The 23,595-nt window shown below is 42.4% G+C and overlaps 1 protein-coding gene across 1 annotated transcript; it reads left to right on the top strand.

Annotated features, from left to right (window-relative positions):
* Positions 1-1,764: 1,764 nt before the first annotated feature.
* On the top strand, positions 1,765-22,203 carry urb2 (URB2 ribosome biogenesis homolog). The gene is made up of 12 exons (XM_050049579.1): positions 1,765-1,830; positions 2,959-3,114; positions 4,095-4,271; positions 4,465-5,639; positions 5,767-5,905; positions 6,044-8,552; positions 9,114-9,274; positions 9,508-9,618; positions 13,640-13,882; positions 16,765-16,864; positions 17,821-17,948; positions 21,338-22,203. Exons 2-12 carry the CDS (start codon positions 2,989-2,991, stop codon positions 21,533-21,535), a joined length of 5,067 nt encoding a protein of 1,688 aa, XP_049905536.1. The 5' UTR covers positions 1,765-1,830; positions 2,959-2,988; the 3' UTR covers positions 21,536-22,203.
* The last annotated feature ends 1,392 nt before the right edge of the window (positions 22,204-23,595 follow it).

Raw genomic sequence — 23,595 nt, 5'->3', positions numbered from 1 at the left:
TGGCACTGATTAGGCGTGGTTTGTGTGTGCAGTGGTGTTGTCTGTCCCCCAATCCCAAATGGATCCCTTACAGACTCGTTGACTCAAGTCCTAAGCCCTTACAGACCTAGGACCAATTCCATTTCTTCAATGGAATGCGCAAAACCAAGGGGAAGGGCCAAGACAAGGGCTAAGGGGAAGAAATGGAATTGGTCCTAGGTCTGTAAGGGCTTATGGATTGAGTCAACGAGTCTGTAAGGGATCCATTTGGGATTGGGTGTGTGTGTGTGTGTGTGTGTGTGTGTGTGTGTGTGTGGGTGGAGGGACTTCACTTGCTGTGAGCCAATGGCTGTGGGGTGGTTACTGATTGAGGACAGGTGTGATTCAGGTGCTTCACTCCCTGGGGTATTTAAGCTGCAGGCTGCAAACACTGTTCTCTCTCTCCCTCTCTCCCTCTCATTCTCTCTGTGCTTCTAATCTGCAGGTATGTGCATGTTTAAGTGAACAGGCTTTTACTGTTGTGTTACACGTGAAGTTAACCATGTGAATGTTCAAGCCAAGGTCTCCCCATCATGCCGCAGCCTTAAGGCCGAGTTGCACCTCCAGAAAGGCTGACGAGTGATGCCGGCCTAGTGTACGGCAGCAAGCTTAAGTCAGCCATCAAGTAACAGGTATGTGTGACAGTGAAAAACAACTACAGAAGCAACCAACATGCAGTAAAAGTTTACCTTGGCCTGCTCTCCTCCTCCCCCTTCTCGAGTAAATAACTGACCACTCCCCAGCAAGAGATGATCTGATTTTAAAAACGTGTAAATAAAATTGTGTTTTAATCCTTTTTAAAAGCGTGTTGTCTTTTGTCTTTACATTACCAGGTGTCAAACTGCATCTGCAGACCACTGCAAGTATTGCAGTAGGGGTATTATAATCCTGTCTCTATCCAGCTGTCTTTTTTAATAGAGGCAAAAAGTCTGAAGTCTTTTTTTTTTAAATGCCAAAATTACACCATTTTATCATAGCCACAATGTGTAAAAACATAATTGTTAAATTTCAAATTTCTCTGCAATGAACATTTCTATCAGGAAAACAAACAAGCTCAGAGGTCAATGGTGATATTTCATCAAGACCACTTTATTTTATGTCTCTCAAACTTTGGCCATAAATAAACAGTTTGCACTAACCAGCATGCATGAGTGAAAAACCAAGGCTTTTTCAGCTTCAGGATTTCATCTTCAACTTATAATTTAACTTTCAAACATCAAATGGTATGTTTTAAAGATCTAAAATGGACTGAAGTTGGAGAGAGGGTGATGCATTTCCTGCCAGTTACTCAGTGGCTCATGGAAAAATATCTGTGGCTTTGGGGTGGACTTAAAAAACAAAAACAAAGTCACACTCCAGCCACCCCTTTCTCTGATAAGTAGAGAACGGCCCCTAAGTGTGAATGAGTTGTGAAAAGTTTAAAGCAAAATCTATTATTAAATTTGTACCCAGAGAAACGAGAGATACTGCTGGTTTTTTTAATCGTTTATAGAGACTGTTGTATATTGTATAACAATATGGTGACATGGGATATTAGCCAAATTATATTTTCGACGAACCGGTTTCTCGACGAATTTCGTGTTCATTTACTCTTAAGTTAACAGAAGTTATAATCATCAGAAAAACGCCCATTAAATGTCATATTTTCGACCAGGATCTGCGGTGAGAGATAAGAAAAAGAGAGTTTTTTGCTGAGCCACAGTTACACCGTTACATCAAATCGACTCTCGATTGCTTCTGCCTGGCCGGCAGGGTGAAAGTTGAAAGTTCACCGACGTCTGACAACAGGAGACACGTGCAGGTTAAAAAGTCGTAAGTGTGATTAACCAAGCTTACACGAGTGCATGTAATTATCCTAAAACAAGGAGCATCAAAGCTCAGTGATGGTTAGCATACGTCAGGACGAGAAGCTGCTTCATATAAGCTAATACTGTTAGCAAGAACATGCTATGTAGCTAGCTGACGTTAGCTAGCTAACGTTAACTGATTGAGCCAGGCTTGAACAGACCTGAAAATGAAAAAAATCTTAAACCTTTGCGTTTGACTTTTATCAGTCTCTTGTTGAAAATGTTTTGAGATCTGGTCGTATTTGTGGGTCTCAGGGTTGCCAACAAGATAGATGTGTTACTATATCAAGAATATATATCTGCTGTTGGTTGTTTTGGTTGGAATAAACTGTCTGATGACCACCTGTCACTAGTTTTCTATTTTCTCAGGCTTCATTATGTCATGCATGTGTCCTGTGTCGTCTCAACAGTACATTAAGAATAAACTTCCTAGGGTTGTGATATTGACAAATGAAATAGTAGGCAAGCCACAAAAGCCCCTGACCCAACTCTTTACAGTAAGGTTATGGAAGAAAGCAAAGGAGAATCCTAGCAAATAGCACCCATCCTCTCTTCAGCCAGTTTGAGCTCGTGAGCTCCAGGAGGCGCTATAGACTCTGTCTGACAACTAAACTTGTATTTAAGAAGTCCTTCATCTTATGTGCCATTAGTATCCTTAACTCAACAAAGTGACTGATGAGTTTTAAACCACAGGCAGACAAGGAGCTGATTTAATGTGTTAAGTGTTTTGACCTTGTATGTTAGTTTTACTGACTGTCTGCTTTTTACTATGTTTTACACTTGTGTCTGGTGAGCCGAAGACAAATTTCCACCCATGGCGGACAATAAATATATATTTTGTATTCTATTATATAGTCTCTTTTCTTGAATTTGCCTGTGGTTTTATGTGTGGTGAATGTGGATTCTTTACTGTTTTGGTTTCTATGGTCATATAAATATAGATTTCCTTACCCTCTTCATAAGGAGTACCTAATACTCATGTAGTTTATTACTGTTAAATTAACTTTATGCTTAATCACCCCTGCATCTTTGCCCTATGTGTTGTGTTCCTTCCCTCTGACCTTGACTCCTCATCTCCATCCCCTCTCCTCAGGCCTGTGCAGCAGAAGCTCCGGCTGCAGCGATGGCTGCCATTTACTCAGGCATCCACCTGAAACTGAAGAGTCCTCAGACTCCGTGGGAGGACAAGTTAAAGCTGGCACGTTTTGCCTGGATCTCCGCTCAGTGCCTTCTGCCCAACAAGGAACAGGTAACAGATGGAGAAGTGGAGAACTCTGAGTAGTTGTCTGTTTTCAGTATGAGAAGTACCTATTCCAGTTTTTTTCTGAGGTGAAAAAGTTTCATTTTATAAACCAAGTCAGTAATGCATTTTATATGGAGATGGATACGATTGACTACTTTTAAATTACAGACAATAGTCTTGTTGATTAGTTCAAGGAACGGTGTGTTGGAGCTGGCTGAAACTTATCCAGTGTGCCAAGTGTGAACTCATAGTTAGGAGTCTTGGGGTGTTAATTGCTCAGGAGGTTTTGAATTATCCACAGAAGTCGCTTCCTCTCCAAAACAAAAGGACCAGGTGATTAAAACTTGTAAAAACACTGAATAAAGCAGTTTCACATTACAAGTCAGTGATGCTGTATGGCTTGCCGGAGACAGGCCACTAGCCAAGCACCTGCTAATGTGTGCTCACCTTTTTTCTCTGATAACTCCAGACGTTCAGGACGTTTTTACCAGGAGCTGAATTATCCACAGAGGTCTCTTCCTCTCCAAAACAAATAAACCCAGCGATTTAGATTGGTTAAAAACACCGAATAAAGCAGTTTCACGGTAAAAAAAAATAGTGTTTCCGATGCTGCTCACCACAGAGGGGCTACTTGCTATGGTGGCTGACGCGAAAATGCAAATGCGCTATCTAGAATCACTGTTTGGTTTTTCTGTTCTGGGCTTCTGTAGAAACACAGCAGTGCAACATGGCATACTCCGTGGACGTGGACCCACTCCCTTTGTAGATATAAATAGCTCTTTCTAAGATAACGAAAACATGACGATTCTTATTTTCAGATGATCATATGCTAAAGAAAACATTCTCGTTATATTATAATATATTCCATTTCTGCCAATATATCCCCCTAAATCCTGCACACTGGACCTTTTAAATGAATGTAAAAGCAGCATATAAATGTCTCCCATCTATTCGTACATGTCTGTCTTGACTCTTTTCCGCTGTAGGTGCTGTTGGACTGGTGCACCCACGCTCTGACAGGCCGCTATAATCAGAAGGTGGAGTTTTCTCAGAATGTCCTGGAAGGGCTGTGGTGTTACCTTGACGATCTGCTTCACAGCCGGAAGCTCCACTCGCTTCTCAAGCAGGGCAAGACTGTCAGCCTGAGGCTCAACATGGCACAGGTGTGCTGGTAATACTGATCTAGAGTGGTGTTTGTAATGCAAAAAACACTGTTTTTATTCTTCTTTTTCAGATTGTCTGATGCATAATCTCATATTGGCTTTAGCTGTAGTGTATACATACTACACAAAGAGGATGTGTTTACATTGATATATGAAGGTTTTACTGACACGTCTTTTCTCTGTTCGCTTCTAGCTGCTGCTTGACCGTCTTCAGGAGTTTGCTCATGCTGGCTCTAAGTCTCCGGTGTGTGTGTCCACCATATTGAGTGTGTGTCAGGGCCTTCTCTCCTCTCCTGCACTCTCATCTGTCTTCACCACCAAATATGAGCTCATGGTCGATCTCCTAGTTAAGCTTTGCTCTCTGGCCTGTCGTGAGCTACAACGACCATTGCTCAAAGAGCCTGTAATGACTGAATCTGTCACATGTCAAGATGAGGTGATGACTGAGTGTCTTCAAAATCAGCCTATTAGCGATTTGGACAAATCACAAAATGAGGCGATCCCTAAAGGTCCTCAGTCAGATTTAGATGCTAATAAATCCCCTCCAAAGCCAAAGGAAAACCTCCGTGCAGCTAATTTGTTTGAGGTGTTACTTCAGGGGCTTTCGTTTTATTTGTCAGTTCAACGACAACAAGCCAACCCTAACAGAGTCTTCACCATGGTAACCAACCAGCTGATCCAGCCATTAGTACTGCTCAGACACCTGCTGACCTCTGGGGAGTTTGCACCCTCTCACACACACCTGTGCCTCCGTCAGCAGCTGTCTAGAGACATCCGCATCAAGATAGACTCCATCCTTCAGTTAGCTCTCTTCCCCTCTGAGCACCTCACCTCCTACAAGGAGGAGCTCCTTCCCTCTAAAGAGGAATCTGGGAAACGTGGTTCTGGGGGGGCAAAAGGCCCCTTAAAGCCAGTCAGTGCCATACTGTCCAAACTGAGTGCTCAGGGCTACTGTGAGCCGCCCTTACACTACGCTGTGAAGTCGAACACAGTGTCTCTGTTGTTTAAGTTCTTCCTGGAGAGCTATGGGAAAGGGAGAGGAGAAAGTGAGGAGGCGCGCAGGATGCTGTGTTTCTATTTCCTCACCAGATTGGTCCCAGTCTTGGACGTATGTCTCGAAGGACACTCACTCTCACCTTCCAAAGCAGACCAGCCTGTCCCTGAGTCCCCAGGGCAGGAGTCTCCTCCAGCCTCCCTCTGTTCCCCAGAGAGCTGGAGCCTGGCTCTGCTGGCTATAGAGTCACTGCTAAGCCAGGCTCTGTCGGCTGATATTTACAATGTAGCAGCAGACAGGATCAGGCATGAAGAGGTCCAACTCAAGTTTTACAGAGCTCTGGGACAAATGCTCTTCAACCAGGCCCAGCCAAGGTAAAAAAAAAACACCCTTTGATGTATTTTTCATTGTCTCTTTTTTTACATCCAGAAGATGTCAGTGCTTTTCTTGTAACCTTTTTCCTGGTCATATAGTGAACACTTTTCCTATCATGTCCTTCAGCATCCCAGCATGGTACCGCTGCTTAAAGGTGCTGTTGAGTCTCAACCATGTGATCCTTGAACCAGACCTGGACCAGCTGTTTTCTTCAGCCTGGGTTAACTCTGAATGCATGGAAGCGCGTGTCCAACGGGCCCGACAGGTCTTGATTTAAATCCTAAATTATGTATTGTCCAAACAAACTCCCAACAGAATAAAATATGCACAAATGCATAATTTAAAATGATAAAATGTGTAAGAGATTATTTTTAACTGAGACAAAATGTTTGTTTCCAAACAGCTCATGGTGTGCAGCCTCCTCCAGACTTACACCAAGCTCCGCCAGCTACCTCGCTTCTTCTCTGAGCTCCTGTCTGTGATCTGTCAGCCAGCACTGGATGATCTCCGACCTCCTCTGCTGTCTGAGGGCGTTTCTGCCTCGCTCAACACTTGCCTTCTGGATACTCCCCCTTCTCAGAGCCTAGAGATCTGCTCATCTGTGTTGGAGAGCATCAGAAGATATATACTACCTGACCTGGCGCAGGAGGAAAGGGAGGCAGAGAAGATGGAGATCGATGGGGGAGGAGATGATGAAGGGGAGAATAAAGAAATCAATGTGGACCAAGAGAGAGAGGATGCATCTCGAAAGCTTTTCTCCCTCAGCCAGCTGCTTCATGTTGTTTTGTTTAGTCTGAAGACTTTAGACAATGCCTCTCCTCTTCCAGTAGTCAGGCAGAGTCAAGGCCTGATGGAGGAGATGCAAAAGGTAGTCAAGGAGTTACTGCATCTGTTGTCAGTAGAAAAGAAAGCTGTAAAAGCAAGTACAAGTTCACTTCAAAGGTCCACAAAGAAAGGCAAAAAGAGCTTGGACCGCAAAGACTCAGAGAAGGTCTCAGAGATTAAAATGGGAGCGCTGTGGGAACAGAAGACTCAGGAGGCTGCTCTCCTCCTCAGATACACCTGGGTGGAAGTTGACACGCTTTTTAGCATCCACTGCAGCAAATACACATCTCTTGACTCGGCACAGGCAGAAGCTGCAGGTGAAACTGAAGACCGTGCTCCAGTTCTGACCCATATGGAAAGTGTCCTCTCTGGTGAGATTGTCCCAGCACGTCTACAATCATCCTGCAGCCCCATGAGCCTTTTGCTGCTCAAACTGCTCACTTTGCAACAGATGAAGAAAGTTCTGTTAGACACCACCTTATTCTCTGAACCCAGCACCACAGCACTGCTGAACAGGGCAGCCCAGTATATTTTAGCTAAATCAGAGTCGGAGGTGAGTTTTGATGGAGAGCAGGTATGGGACGGGCAGATAGCGAGTGTGAACACCAGCTCCTACCTCGTCGCACACTGGTACCTTGTCACATCCAATTTGCCTTTGATTGCTCCATACCTGAGCGGAGAGGACGTGGGCCGCGTAGCAGATGTACTTGTCAGTTCACTCCTCAGCAGACAGACCGGCGGAGGAAAGGACCAGCCACCGGGCTGTCTGACTGTCTCTCTCATATCTTCACAACTTCTCCAAAGCTCCGTTCTTGCTGAGTTGTCTTCGCTGTTCTCTGCCACAGTTTGTTCCCTCGCACAAAGGATTATCGGTATTCTCAAGACAGCTCGTGCACCCAAGGTTTGTCCTACACTGCTCAAGTTTCAGGAGAAAGGAACTGGAGCTTTAGAGAGAGTTGCCAGTCAGCCTCTGTCCACACTTGTAAAAAAAGAGACTCTAGTTGAAGACATACTGGCTTCCTCAAAGACTGGAGAGGTGTCTGTGTTGCTGACGGACACACAGATCAAAGAGCTGGTAAGCTTACTCCAAATCTTAGCAAAGCTAAACCCAGATGGGATGAACTCTGAGGATCTCTCCTCTGTTTTCCTCCTCCTCCTCTTCACGCTGACCTCCACCTCCAGCCAGTCAGACCAGACTGAATCTGAAGGTGATGCTCTCTTTCTGGTGAAGCTGCTCAGCATTCTGACCTGTCTCCTGGAGGGTAGAAACTTCCAAAGTGTCTTGAAGCTCATTCATGGTGGTACTCTGCTGCAGGCCTCCGTGTCCTCTCTCCTCCTGCACAGCAGCAATGGACGTTTTCAAGCCACAAGCAGCTCTGATTGGTCGGATTTAATCAAAGCAGTGCAGGGATTCATCCAGTCCTTGGTCCAGTTGATTATAAGCAGAAACAGCAGTGTTCGACTCAACCTAGACCAGTTTGCCTCCTATCTTACCAGTAAGGAAATGGCAAGCACGCATATTGTGGCACCCAATTCAGCTGCTGATCCAGGAGCGACGATTTCGTCTGTTCATCTCCTGCTGGCATTGCTGACCTCCTTCTCCCAGGCAATGACCTCTAACCTGGGGAGGAGTAAACCGATGGATCAAACTTTGATTCAGATGCTCAGAAGAACGACCGCCTCACTTGGACCTGCCGTTGAGTCCGTCCTAAAGCCCCAAACTGCCAGTCAGTCAGCCATCCAACCAGCCAGCATCCTTGGTCAAGCCTTTGTAGTAGAAGTTGTCACTGTCATGCTGCGCTGTGAGCTGTCCTCACTGTCAGTGGAGGATGAGGACAAGCAGAACGACACCCAGCTCACCTTGAGTCATATGAGCCTCTATCAGGGCTTCTGCCAGCAGATCCTCAAAGAAATTAGTCTCGCCCACCGGCCGTTGGACTTCATGGTTTCCTCTCTCCATTTCCTGTCCGCTTTCTACAAAGCAGTGGAGAAGACGAGAGGAGAGAGGGAGGAGGAGACAAAAGGAGCAGAGAAGCTGGATGAGCTGTACATGCAGATACTGCAGAGTGTGCACAGACTGCTGACAGGTACACGGACACTCATGAAGAGCAAACATGTCATGCACCTGTGCAATCAGACTGTGTTTTTCTTTCATTAATTACCTCAGCATATTGTACATATTGACACGAGTTTACAGTGCATTTATTTAGTGTACTTCCTGCCAGCTGTCTCAGATAATGAGCATTTGCGTCATTTATTTGTGGAGTTTTTCTTGAAAAGGAGGTGTAATATTTTACAACAAAAAAAAGCAAGTCAACTAAAAATCTCATCATATAGCACTTAGTTTTTGGCATTGTACCAAAAGGATTGACATCAGATTATAAACAAGGGTTTGTGGGGTCATCCACAAGAAAATGGTTGACATCAAACACTTAATTTCCTGTATTCTGGGGAATTTTTTTTTTATTGCAATAATTTTTGCTTTTTCTGCATGAATTTATGGTGTAAATGTCTTTAATTTTGTCCCCCCAGAAATCTACACTTACGGTTGAATTAACATCTCTGACAGTGTCGATCAAAGTCTGGAATTTTGTATTTCAGTTACGCATCATTATCCTGCATGTAACACATTTTCTCTTTGCTTTCAGCTTCTTGGCTTTCTGCGACCGATATATGTGAGCTGGAGCCAGCTGTGCAGGAGCTGCTGCGCCATTTGCTGGAGAAAAGCACCACCGGTCGGTTCAACGTGCTGCTGCTGATGATCAAAGAGGGACTGGACACTGGCAAGCTGAGGGCTGGAAACTACAGGGTGAGGCTCAATCCTGAGATCTCGTACACCTCTGTTGTTTAATGTTTAAATGTGCTAGAAATTGTTTACATTTAGTCTAATATCACATTTTTAGGGATGTTATTTTACATGAAGCGCTCTGTTACTTGATGGGAGAGAGATTTTCTTCTTCTTTTCTTTTTCATGATGAATTATGTCTGCTGTGACATTAAATACTGTTTTCTCACCCTCCCTCATCCTTTGCTGTCCCCCAGGAGGTGCTATCCGCAGTAATCATCATCAAGCTGCTTTCCTGTTGTCAGTTACCTGAGCCGTGCTCTAAAGCTCTGTGGCTCGTTGCACCACAGATTATATCTGCTATGGTGGTGAGAAAAAAAAAACACACACACACACACACACACACACAAACACACACAGTCATATGCCGCAATCACATGAAAGAGTTTCCTTTGGTGGGCGACTGGGCGTACGCACACATATGCATATGCTACTCATAGATAGATGTGCACACATACATGCATTTGAATGTAGTGTTTTGTTGTTAGGATCAGGAGTTGTTTGGGTCTAACTAGACTAAACTAGTAACATCAGCCTGTATACTACACATGCTGAATGTTGAAAGTGTTTGAATATTCAGTGACCAGATGTATAAATGATGTGTGCACTCAAAAACCGTGCATACCTCTTTTCCCACACATAAAGTGGTATTTATAAAGGAAGAATGTGTGGTGAGAATGTGCACCCCTCACGCAGACTTCATAACAGGCCTTCACACAGTTTTAGCTGAGAGAGCTGCTGCTGACATGATGAAGAGACTGAATATAAGTTAAGATGGAAAACATTGTTTTTAGGTTGTTTGCCAATTTCCTCCATAGTGTTATTATTTTTGCAGGCTGCACGTCATTCTGTGAAATGTCAATCAAAGTTGCATTTTAAAATTGGTTTTGGATTTATTGGTTTTGAGCGATGAATTTCATCATTCTTTTTATTTGCATTTGAGCCGTCATCCCCCTGTTAATGACTGTTTAGTCTGATTCTGGGTTGTGAAGCACTTTGTAAAGTCAGTTTCAACATGAGCGCTATGAATGAATCATTGATCATCTGTCTGACATTTAACAGTGATGATGATGATGGTTGAAGTTTTACTGCAATTATGCTGAACAGGTACATGTGATTAATTAGTACGGACACTACAAATAGCCACAGCCATGTGGAAAGACAGCTGCTCTGCTGGAGAACCTCGCCCATGCAACACAGTCAGTAGCTGTATTTATATAGCTGTATTTGTCATTGACAGATCTATGAGTGGTACAGGGTGCACAAAGTTCATTATGCAGGGGGATGTTTAAGGGTGGCTCTACATCCATTTATGTTTATGTTGAACTGTGGGTGTGAAAAAGAGGCGCGTACACATGCATCCAACGCCACAGTGATTTAGATTTATAAAACAGAATCAGGCTGCTTTATAAATCTGACAAAAAGAGTTTATAAGCACATTTCTGTCTTTGCGCACACACACAGTTGTTGTCATGAACATACACAGATGCATCTGGCTGCAGGAGTGGTGAACACTTTTTGAGGGAGAGAAAGAAATTATGTTTTATGATTGCAGTTTCTCTCCTGACCAGGCAGGAGGAGCTGCCCTCTAGCGTAAAGAGTATTGTGTCAGTATATGTGTGTGATGTTGAGTCATCTAAATGCCTTTTACCTCCCCCTAAAAAGAGACATTACCACTTGAAGTGCAAACATGTCATGTCAAAAACATATTGTCCTCGAGGGGCAACTTTATTTACAGAGAGTCGTCTAACACAATTACATACAATATACTATACAAAGCACAGGATCCATGCCTCCCACAAAGTCACAATGAATCATGGAAAAGAAGAAAGAGGACACAATGACTCGACATCTATGGTTATAGTTTGTTAAAAAGAAACCCACCACCTCGATGGAAGCATCTGGAGCTCAGCATGTAAAGGACTTTGAGGGTCCAAAACAACAGTCCGTGCCTTTGAGGTGACCCTCATTTCATCCAGGTGCTGAAGGTCATTAAGGGTAGCACCAGTAATCTTACAGCACAGCTTGAATGTTTGTTTCAGTATGTTCCTATTTTTAAGACGAAGACTGCCAAACTGGTAAATCATAAAAGAAGAAAGGACAGACTCAGTAAAAGAAGGTGTCTTGTTCACGTTAAAACTTCCATTAAAAAGAACAGCCGTTGATTTTCCTTTTTACATACAGCATCTGCATCAAATTCAAGCTTGTCTTCTAAGACAGTGCCAAAATACTGCTGCACTGACTCACTCTTAATCACACACGCAGCAGAGGCAAGGGGAAGGGGCCTCCTCCGGAAGTCAGTAAACATTTCTTTGGTCTTATTCACATTTATCTGAGGTAAAAGTGGTTACAACAGTTAACAAATTCGTCAAGAGCTGGACTATAAACTTGCTCCACACCCTGCAAAAGACCCACAGAGTTAATGGCATACTTAAAGACAAATCTTGGTGCACGATTACTCTGCCACTTAGGAACATGTGTGGTTAAAATCACTGGAATGAGGATATACTGCGGTGATATTTGTATTGCTGAAGCCGGCTCTGTGTTTGTTTCAGTCAGAGAAAATGAATTGAGTTGACTTTGAAATGCTGTAATTAACTATAATAGTGCATTTGCTGGATAGAGGTATTCCTCAGTGCAGCTGAAGTAGCTGTCATTACAGTTTTATAATCTTGTGAGTAAAAATACTTGTTTGGAAATCATGAAGCACGAGTTCATACTATGACTTTCACAGAAATGTTAGGACAAGCAGGGGACAGTCTCACGCTGAGAGTGTTTAACAGTGTGTTCTCCGGCCTTACATCAGTAATTACTTTAGTGACAGTGCACTGGAAGCACATGTGACAGCCGTCTAGATGACTCAGCAGCCAAATGACAGTCGTGTCTGCTGATTTCCGCTGGAGTGCCTGTTCATTGTAATTTTCAGTGAGGCTCCTTTTGGTCAATGAGTTTTCCGTTGGGCCTGCTGGGTGGAGCAGACAGACAACATGGCAATCTGCTTAACCATATTACACACACACACACACACACACACACACACACACACACAGAGCATTTTAATATGCTATCCATGCTGTTATGTTTCTATTAGAGACACTCACTGTGTCCATATGTCTGTCATCTGTCTGCTCTGTTGTTTCTTCCCCCCTCTTCTCTCCAGACGATGTAAGAGAAGACCCATTTAAAAATAGAGATGTTCAGACACCATTTTTTCTTTCCTAATAACGATTCCAATACCTGAACTTGTGTAAAAGTCATAAAATTCAACAGCTGGATACCACTAACCCTGTATGGATGTGAGATGATTGTTCAGGTTAAACCCTTTGTCAAACATGAAAAAATACATCTGTGATGTGTCTTCAGATGCTTTATAAGATGTATAAGAAATTGGCACCACTCGTGCCACCCCTCAAAACTAAAGCCTTTACTATACACGTTCTCTTTTTACTGGTGGAACTTTTCAGTGTACAATAAAAGCCAAATTGCTGACGTTTTGCTAATTGCTAACAATACACCATTTACCGGAAATGAATTCTTCTTTGTTGCTCCAAAACAATGTTTTCCAGTGGCTGCACAGCTCAACTTGCTGTCTAGGCTCCTGTTTTAGAGCAGCAAAAAAAAATTGATATCAGGGAAAACTGCCATTTTATCCGAGTATATTAAAAAAGTAGATGGTATCGGATCAGTGCCCGCCAATTTCTGATCCAGCATTTTAGGCAGTATTGGAGGCATTTTTGATTCTGCTATCAGTTTTGGAACAATTATATTTAAAAGTCTTAAATCATCCTGGTTTAATGCTTGTAAAAAAAAGTGATGGTTTAAAAGCAGTTGAATATTTGTAACTGTGCAGCACACAGTCTCAGCACATCTTGGGTGAATATGGAATTTGACAAAGTAGTGCAATATCTAAAGATTGCTTTGTCATAATTTGTTTTATATAAGCCCTATTGCCACAGAAGGCATGTTGACTTGTTACAGCCAGAAAAGCACAGGTGTAAATGATCAAACAAAAGATTTAGCTGCTTCAGTTTCAGGGTCTTTAGTCAGAACAGAGCCACCATTAGTGTTACTAGTTACACCTGTGCTTTTCCTGCTCTGACAAGTCAAAATGTTTGCCGTGAATAGGGAGCCTTTACTGTCGTTGTATTGTGCTGGATACGACAAAAGTAGGAGTGCTAGTCGAGGTTGGTGCATAAGAGCTAAAAAAGACATTGATGTGCACATTGAAAAAAGACAGTTTGTGTGTATGAGTGTGTGTGTGTGTTTGTGTTTGCAGCTACTTGCTCTCATAGTTGTGTCTGAATATGTTTCTGTCTCTCTGTGTTACAGTTCTTGGTAAAATCGTCCTCTGAAGACATCTCCCTGACTCTTTCCTTCACGGTTCCCACGGTGACGTCAATGACATCACTGCTGCGTCAGGGGGAGGGGCTTATCTCCAACCCTCATCACGTGAACTTGATCCTTGGAGCGCTCCAATCGGTGCCCCTCGACCACTTGACCCCGTCCGTCTACCATTCAGCGTTCCTGGTGATTCATGAGGCGCTTTTTGCCATCATCCAGTGTCACCCTCAGGTATGAAGAGGCAGATGGGTGGGGGTTAATGGAGGGAGAGGGTGAAGGAGTCAGGTGCAGGGCAGCAGAGGCATAGACAATGCAAAGGGAGAGTTGGGAAGATTTTGCAGCTTTAATAGACCACCAGATTGGGAGGGTGTGTTTGTAGATGACATATGGGGAGTGACGTGTGACCTGTGTATGTATTGGTGCAGCTCGAGTCGACTGGTGCTCCATTATAGAGATGTAAAGATCATATTAGATTATTTTACATTTATTATACATATAGTGTAACCATACACATAGCAACCAATGATCCTAGCACAGATGTGCGAGTGTGAGCAAGAAAAAAAAAGATAAAATATGCATCAGTGTAATCCAACAGTCCTGCTATAAATCCCACCATCATGTAATGTTCAGTTTTTGCTGAAACTGTTTTAGAGAGGTGTTGATTCAACTTGACGGTCAGTTTGGAGGCAGCAATTTGTGGTGATGTTAAGCTATGCTGTGTCATACTGAGAGGAGTTTCTACTAATATGTCTAACTCATTTACATTGTTGAGGATTGGCTGAATGACAAACCGTGTAATCAGTCAGAGATAATGCAGTAACAGACTGTGATCTTTATAATAAAAATAAAGTCATTTTCTATTAAATGTTAAAACTGTGCTTATAGTGTAATATTTATCAGAAAGTATCATGTCTTTAAAGGAAATGATACATATTGTAATGTGAATCCGTGATTTAAAGAAAATGCGTTATGTGCCCCTAAAACTCAGCAGCTGAGCCCACAGGATGCCCCAGAGGAATGTCTCTTTCAAAGAAAGGATATTGCAGCTCACCAGAGTCGTGCTGCAGCTGCACGAAAACCTCATAACGTCCAAATTCTCCACTTTTACTGGAAGTGCTTGCATTGCACCCAAAGTGTCAAAAGACAGAACAGCGTTTTCGCCGATAGAGAGACGTTTTACTAGGAATGTAAAACTTTCAAATGTGGATCCACATTCCAGCCCACACACGGCCTTTTGTTGGGTTAAAGTGCTGCATTCATATTATAATGGTGTTAATGTGATAATTTTTTTGTTACTTGCTCTTTGAAATGATGACAATGTTTTTTTATACCGAAATGGTGACATAGTGCGACTGAAATGGGGCAGCTGCTTTAAATCAAGCAGGGCAAGACCCAGCTAACTGATATCAGATGTTTGCAAGGACAGAAGACAGCAAGGAAGGAGAGAAGAGAGGGAGGGAGGGAGGGAGGGAGGTAATAAAGGAAAGGAGAGTACATTTATAGAGGAAGAGAGTAGAATAAGAACAAGACCTGATAAAGAGATGAAGGGAAGAAGCAGGAAGCAGAGAACAAAAGACTAAGGTGATTTGAATGCAATGCACGAGGAAAGTTTCAGGAGTTGTAGGGAAGAGGGGAGTGGGCTGGAGGAAGGAGGTGTGATAGGACAGAGAGGAAGGAGGAGAGCAGAGGTAGGGGAGCTGGCATGCAGAGGTGGTTGGCATGGAGCTGGTTGAAGTCGATGGAAACCATTACCGAGCTCCAATTAGAGCCGCTGACATCATCTCCCTCTCGTTTATATTCTCTCTCTCTTCATCCCTCCCTCAGTCGGCTGCAGGCCTCCCCGAATAGAGAACAGAGAGAGAGGTGTGTGGACAGAAATGCAAACGTAGCTCTTGTGGGAATCCAGCTTTTACCTCAGTAATTTTTTGGGTTGAGAGTTTATGGCTGCTCTGTTACGACTCAAGCAGTGAAAGTGATGAGATAGACGGATATTGCAGGTCTGGTTTGTACACATTTAAAAAGGTTAAACTTTTTACATCTTAATCCATCTTTAATTTTCCCCTTTTTTAACTCAGGGGAAAAACTTTGCTGCACTCTATGACAGTATCACATATATACTGTATATTCTCTCTGTTACAGTGTTGTACCATTACATCAATTGGAAATTTTCTGCAGGTTTTGTGCACCATTTTCTATATATTTCCCTGTAATCTAACCCACATGGTTGGTGTTTTTTTAATCACATCTCCACTAGAATAAGTCCTGAGAGTGTAAACCACTCCAGAGCTACAGTATATGAAAAGATGGAGATGGAGAAGTCGGTCTCACAGAGTGGGATTCATATTAAAGCCTCTGACTAGGTAGTTATATAATGTGAAGGCTGTGGGATATCCTCAATGCAATCGCCAGGAAAAATGTTGGCATTTTATGTTTCTGCAAACCACAGATTTCCTACATTGACATGTTATTGTGTAGCGGTTATGTTGACACTTTACATTTTAACAGTGCTGTGGTTAATGTGTGGTTAGGTTTGGGCACAGAATCCACTTTGTAATGGTTAGGAATAAATCATGTTTTGGTTTAAAATACCAGGTTTTAGGGGCACAATCCCAGCGGGAAGGCAGTGATGTCTCACTAAAAAACAACTAGTTTATGTGGCAATATCCCCACCAATGGGTCACCACAAAAGTACCCATGTTTGGAGCCTAAAAAGCCACTGGAAACACATCAGTGACTCACTAAAACACAATGGGTTTTGTTGTGTCTTGGTCTTGAACAGTAGTCTGCAACTTGACAGCTGTCTTGCTTAGGTGACACGCCCTCCACCATCCCTTTCATCTCCTGATGACAATGTCAGCTCATATACCACATCACCTTAAAAACATTCTGCAAGAAACATGGCACGCACAATGTAACGTACAGTGTAATCACGGTTGCAGCTGTGCCAGCAGTACAAGCAGCAAAAATCCAAGTGTATCTTCATAAGGCGGCTGAACACACACCAGGCACACAACAGTCTGTGATGCAGGACGTAAGGCACTGCCCCCAGGGTGAAGTTTTTAGGGAGTACCTAACACATATGTGCTATAACAATGTACTTCTTGTGTGTTCAGGTGATGTTGAGTGCAGCGCCGTCATTCTTAAATGTCTTCTATCGTCTGGTGGCTTCCATCATGCAGGAGGGTCGGCAGAGAGGAGGAGACAGTGACACAGGTAACACACAGACTCTGACAAGAAGACTCATTATATATTACCATAAATGAATGTGTAGCAAAACATTGGTTTTGGTGAGAAACACACACAATCTTTATTATCTGAGCAGATAACTGTTTGATTACTCCACTGGGAAAAACAGGAAGTTGAGAGTTTTCACAGCACACAGTGAAAGGCTGTAGGTTGAGATAGTAATAGTAACGTTTATAAAAGTCCTGAAGCCCTGATGGAGCAAACACTGATGTTCCAAACATGTTCAGAGAGTTGCCAGTAAATTACAAACAAATACTCTTCAGTTCAGGTCTGGCTTGTGGGTTGATGCACTTGAAATGTCACAAAGAATAAATAGCAGATTAGTAGCATATTGCATCATGTAAATTCATGAAAATTAGCTGAAAAACCAGTTTGAAGCTTTATTGAATTTTTAATATAACTTGTTCTTCTCTTTTCCTGTTACTGGAGGTGGTAGAGAACTGGGAGGTGTCATGTCCAAACACAAACTGTAGACAGTGACTAATATTAACTCAGCAGCAGACAAACCGCAGTCATCTGTTGGAGAATTCTCTATATTATTATTTTACAAGCCAATCAGCCTGCTTTTTTTGAAAGTTGTAAAAGTATGTGTAATTTTCTGTGTGCACTCCAAACTCTGCTCCTCCTGTTATTAATTAATTTAGTGCTTAAATGATCCAAGCCTCAGTGGTGCAATTAAAGTGTACTGCAGCAACATTGTTATGAAATAAAAAGGGGAACTCGAAAGTCTAGCAGGAACTGAAACTATTCAAGTGTGAAACACAACTGAAACTTTCTTGCTTCCCACATTAACAAGTGCAGCAAGTCCAAACTGGCCCAAACCACTACACACAGGCTGTAGTTTCCCATGTGTATGTGAAGATGATATCTAAGTAAACATGTAGAAGAAATTAACACCAGTCTCTGTTTTTCCTGACATCCAGACGGAGACGTGTATCTCCAGTGCTCCAGACTGATAGAGAGGATGTACTCTCACATCGCCGCTACAGCTGAGAGCTTCACTACGCTGTCGGCCTTCATGGTGGCTCAATACGTCACAGAGCTGCAGAAGGTACACACACACGCAGTCATAGTATCATACAAAGTCAACACGGTTCCTCATCCAAACCCATCTGTCATCCCCGCTGATTTTCCACAGCTGTTAGTGACACACATACACACATATACACACACACATGTGTGAAATGAATGAGGCAGCAGGATCTCAGCTGATCCTTTCATCCAGCCCAGTTTGTCTCGTGGTGCTCGTTGAGCTGGTGAGATTCAGCTGAGCAAAGTGACGGAGATGCTGACGCTCAGACGCAGAGATGGGGAAGTGTTTTCATTGGCCAGACTGTGAGTGTGCACAAATGTGAGTGAACAGGTCCAGGATTACTGTAACTCCATGTGCTGGAATGAAGCTTTGGGCTGGATGTTCCCACAGAGCAGTGACTCACGTCTGGTCTGTGAACGCGGCTCCTCTCTGCTACCAGACTGTACTTAACAAGACGCCAACCTGACTCAGCAGTTCCAGCAGAGTTACACGTTGAGAGGGAGACATGAGAGTACCCATCCAGACAGACAGACAGGTAGACAGAGAGACAGGCAGATAGAAACAGTGAGAAAGAGGTGTTTGAGATCATTTTAGCTCTGTGAGCCATCTAATAATCCTAAAATTGGATTTCTATTGTGCTTTTAATGGGGCTTTTCAAAGAGATGGACCTCTTTGTAAGTCAGAGGTAATTTAGCCGTCTCTGTGTCAGAACTGTTTCTAATGGCTCTGTGCCTGAGCTGAACTTTCTGTGCAGCAGCCAGGTGTTATTAGACCAGAGTGGAGCTGCAGTGAGAAAAACAGTTTCTGTGCTGGTGCAGTTTGTGAATGTGGGCATTAGTCTTGATATTGAACAGGTTTGACTCGCTATTCTGTTGAAAATCCCATTAAAAGAGAACTCCACTGATTTATGAGCATTGTGCTCCTATAACAGTATCGGACTCATGATGGACAGTTTAAAGAAAAAGGGATCTGAATCGATCCACCAACCAGAAATAGTGTTTTTACTTCATGTGCTCTTTTTCCTCAAATCCTCGGGCCTGAATTTCTCACAGTGTAGCTTCATATAGAGATGAGGAGTGACTGCAGAAGGCTTCGAAAACTCACATGCAGTCTTCTGTTCAAAGAGTCCTTATGAATGAGAAATAGGTTTAGGGTAGAACCAAAAAACTAAGTAGCAATGCAACAAAGTAATTTCAATACAAATTTACAATTCACATCCAAGACCTGTGTCATAAAGAAGTACTTCACTGCTGGAAAGATGGTCTTTTCATAAAATTGGACCGTCTATGCAGTAGACAGACATAAATACTTCTGAAAGTGGTGCTACATGACCAGAGGAAACAGAGAAGAAGGGCTGTGGTTATCGCTTTTGCCCAAGAGGTAGAAAACTTATAATTACCAGAATGCACTACGCCCCACTGGACCAATAAATGCTCCTGCTGATGGATGATGCAATACAAGCGTAGCCGTTTTTCCACAGAAATCAATATGGCAGCCGGCTGATAACAAATAATCTCTAAATACAGCTAAACAGTAAGCTAAATATGTCTCTGAAGAGATTTTAGGTGAGACATGGTGCAACGCAGCGACAGAATCTTGGTTCATATTTGATCAGCACTGCTTAGTTGTACCGTGTGATCTCACTTTTCTCAACCTCTGTTTTTTTTTTTTGTTTGTTTGTTTTTTTTATACAATACACTAAACAGTATGTTGCCCACTTCCTGTTCATAAATTCATAAGTTTGAGAGCCAGGTCAGATACGCCAAAAGACCTTTAGCTCTGGGAAACACAGGACAGGTTTTTCACCATTTTCTGACATTTTATCGACAAAACAATTAATCAAGAAAATAATGAGCAGATTAATCAATAAGTAAAATGATGGTTAGTTGCAGCCCTTAAAGACAGTGATTCATCAGCTTCCTGGTGCCTCCAAGTGCTGATAGGACCCTAAACACAAGCTTTGGCTCTCAGTGCGCTGACCGTAGACTATAAAATAATGGACGTAGCCATGGTGACATCAGCATTGGTTTGTGGACTCCTGTTTTGAAGCCTTGAGTTCAGCATTTTGGCCGTCACCATCTTGTTTTTGGAGCCACAACTGACCATATTTGGAGGAGAGGGTGGAGCTGTGGAGTAGCGAGGGGTGGATGTGACTCATAGACTGTGGTGACGCCTCACAGAAAGCCTGTCACTCAAAGCGGCCCCAGCCTCAATAATGTGTAAGCTTCAATAAAATGTAAATGGGTGAGATACGTAAGAATTAACACCATGTACAGTTGTCACTTACAGAGAAATTAGCTATAGAGACCAAAACCATTTTTGTACCAGGCTGTGAACATGTTTATTTCTGCTGTAAAGACGGGCATTTCAACATGGGGGGTTTAAGGGGATTGACTCACTTCTCGAGCCAGCCTCGTGTGGCCTTTAGATGTTGGCTTCATTTTTCAGCCCTAGAGGTTGCCACCTGGTGCAGCCACTGCTTCCTGTTTTCTTTAGGTATCCAGGTTGTGATAACAACACCAGGTATTTGGACAGTCAGCACACCACTAACAGTAACTTACTGTGCTACATGACATTTGATAGGGGAACTTTGTTAGCAGAAAACCTGTAATAGACTGTTCTCATCATAGTGTGAAGCCTGTAATCATATGAGTGAGGTCTTATCTAATCGTTTAACAGGTACAGTCACCAGCACAGAGCGACTGTCATGTTTATGATGTATGTCAAAGGTCTGAGGAATGTGGTCCAGCTAACTGTAGCAGTCATCAGGTCATGAGGGTGTAACACCTGCGAGGGGATGAAGTAACAGGGGAAATAACCAGACACTGTCGAATCTTTCTTGGCTTGTTTTGCAGTGTTTACTGAGCACAAAGGGTGGTGTCTAGTGTAGTGTGTGTGTGTACACATTTGTGTGGCATTGGAGAAAGAGAGCAACTCTTGGTGTTGTGTTGTTTTCCCTCTTCTGTCACACAGGAAGATATGAAGTGTGTGTGTGCTTTTTCAGGTCTGAACCTCGGCCTGTTTTAAAAATGACACCAGTATCAAGCAGGACGTGAGGGACATACTTGAATATTCAGCTTTTGTGGCACTTGATTAGTGGCTTGATATGTTTGCCCTCAGGCTGTGTGTAAACGTTCAGTGTCATGTTGCTTGTAATCAGCTAAGACAGATCTCATTAAAGTGCATGAGGAAAATGTTGAAGACTCGCAGTGAGTGAGTGTGTGAACCAGGAAGGACCATCGCTGCCTAGTGAAACTAAGCCGACTGATGGTGAAACAAAGATATGATTTGTGAAATAGATATGAACATTGTTTGACCTCCAATTTTAAATTCTGGTCTCTCTCATATTGTCTTGTCTGCCGGCTTCTCCTTTTTCATCATAACTGCCCTCTTATTTACCCCTGCAGGTTACTCTGCGGCCAGACATTAAGCTGCATCTAACAGAGGGGATCTATCGGATACTGGACCTGTGCATGGAGCAGGATATTAAGTTTCTGACGGCCGGACTGCAGATGGGAGTCAGAGAGGTGTTTAATGAGCTGTACAGCAGCTACACCCACTATCACAAAGCACAGAGGCAAGGAGAGGACAAGTACACTGTTTGAACTGTCATAACAACAAGCTTAGATTTCAATTACTAAATTAGGATAAATGTTCTTGCTGTGGGAGACTGTGTCTATATGTAATTTCTGCATTTGAGTGGGCATAACAGTTTTCACTCAGAAAGTGAATTTGTATTTTTTTCTGCCCAGTTTTTTGCAGTTAATAAATTGGACATCAGGTTGTTGCTTTGAATTCTGCAAGACATACTGAGGAAAAACAGCCAAAATAAAAGGTTTTTTTTTACAGCCTCACCTATTTGAATATTTAAATGGATCAAGCTGAACATAGTTTAAAGGAGGCACATCCTCAGGTGTGTTTATGACAGGACCCTCAGGCATTGACAACACATCAGTTGCATAACCTGATAAACAGTAACTGCTTATTTGTTGTGTGCAAACTTCAAAGCTGTTTACAAGTGGATCACTTTGCACTCTGTTCCTCTCAACATACAGCACATGGTCGACTGTTACCTCTCACTGCAGCCATGACGACTGATGTGTAAAATACTGTGTTTATATTACAATTTAAAGATGGTTTAAGTTTAAATATGATTAACAATGATTTGCTGAAGAAGATACAGATGAATGATTTCTATGTGATTGTTTTTTTTTTTTTACCAGAACTTAATGATTTAACATGTAATTTTAAATACAGAGCTGTCTCAAGCATGTTTTATTGTACTGTCATTTTTTGATACTAGCATTGTTGTCTCAAAACGAGAGGGTTCCTGGTTGAACCCTGTGTCGGCGTTGGTTTTCAGGGTTTACCTCAGCTTCCTCCCACAGTCCAAAGACACGCAGGGTAAGCTGACTCTAAATTGTCTGTAGGTGTGAATGTGAGTGTGAATGGTTGTCTGTCTCTATGTGTCAGCCCTGTGATAGCCTGGTGACCTGTCCAGGTTGTACCCCGCCTCTCGCCCAATGTCAGCTGAGATAGGCCCCAGCCCCCAGCAACCCATAACAGGATAAGCAGTTATGGAAAATGAATGAATATATTTTGTGTGCATTTTTGACGTTATTCAATGAGCACAGATAGTAGAAGATCACACAGGAACTGTACGAGTATTCAGGTGGTATCCAGCTTTTAGACTGCCATGTCCTCTGTGACAACTCCACAGTGTTATTGTTTTGGCTGGAGTATTTCTAATGTGCTTTTTTTACACAAGACAAGGCACAAATGAATAATTAAATAATACACTCATAGCTGTGTTATTGTAAAATAACAGAGAGAATTGGTTTTATGGAACCTCCGAGACTTGATGGGTTCAGGGCCATTACATTATGAAACTCATTTTAAAGGAACCGGTGTAAGAGTTGCTATTTTTTCTAATATGACAACTGTCATTTATGCACGCTGATTTCAAGAAAACATATCTGTGAGTATTTTAAGCTGCTGCAGCAGGGCAGTAACTGTTTGGATTTGCTCTACATGCTTCATCTAAAAAACAAACGAAGACAAACCCTCAGGTGGAGTGTTGTTATTAAAACAGGATATTTGTCTAAAAATCTCTCCTATTTTCAAGTGACGGTAAAGAAAACCTATTGCAAACATGATGTTGTGCCACATCCTGGGAGAAACACTGTCATCCTGAAAGCTGGTCGCTTTATGTTCAGACTGACACTACTACTGTACTGTAAATATCTGACATGAGCATCAAAGAAATAAATGTATAAATTAATACATAAATAATAAAGAAATAAATGCAGAGGTTCGAACCTTCTGCTTCATCAATATACAGGCACAGAAATACTTAAATAAATGTAGTTGTACAAAATATATGGATACATTAAGATTCATTCATCTATGTCCTGCTTAATTATCATTTTTTATTTATGCATTAATCTATGTTTGTATTTGTTTCAACATTTATTCATTCATGTATCATTTTATTTATTTTCTCTTTTTGTTTGTTTATTCTTGTATTTATTTATACATTTATTTATTGATGCTCAAGTCATTTTATTTTTCTCGGAAGATTGGCGGTATGATCCCTGGCTCCTCCAGCCCGCATGTCGAAGTATCCTTGAGCAAGATACTGAACCCCAAATTGCTCCCCATGGCT

Source organism: Epinephelus moara, chromosome 1 (assembly GCF_006386435.1).
Source record: "Epinephelus moara isolate mb chromosome 1, YSFRI_EMoa_1.0, whole genome shotgun sequence".
NCBI classification, from domain to species: Eukaryota; Metazoa; Chordata; class Actinopteri; order Perciformes; family Serranidae; genus Epinephelus; species Epinephelus moara.
This window is presented reverse-complemented; position numbering and strand designations above follow the sequence as displayed.

Coding starts and splice junctions, on each gene's coding strand:
- urb2 (XM_050049579.1), top strand. CDS start 2,989: ATGGCTGCCATTTACTCAGGCATCCACCTGAAACTGAAGAGTCCTCAG. Junction 9,275..9,507: donor TGAGGGCTGGAAACTACAGG/GTGAGGCTCAAT, acceptor GCTGTCCCCCAG/GAGGTGCTATCCGCAGTAAT. Junction 9,619..13,639: donor AGATTATATCTGCTATGGTG/GTGAGAAAAAAA, acceptor TCTGTGTTACAG/TTCTTGGTAAAATCGTCCTC.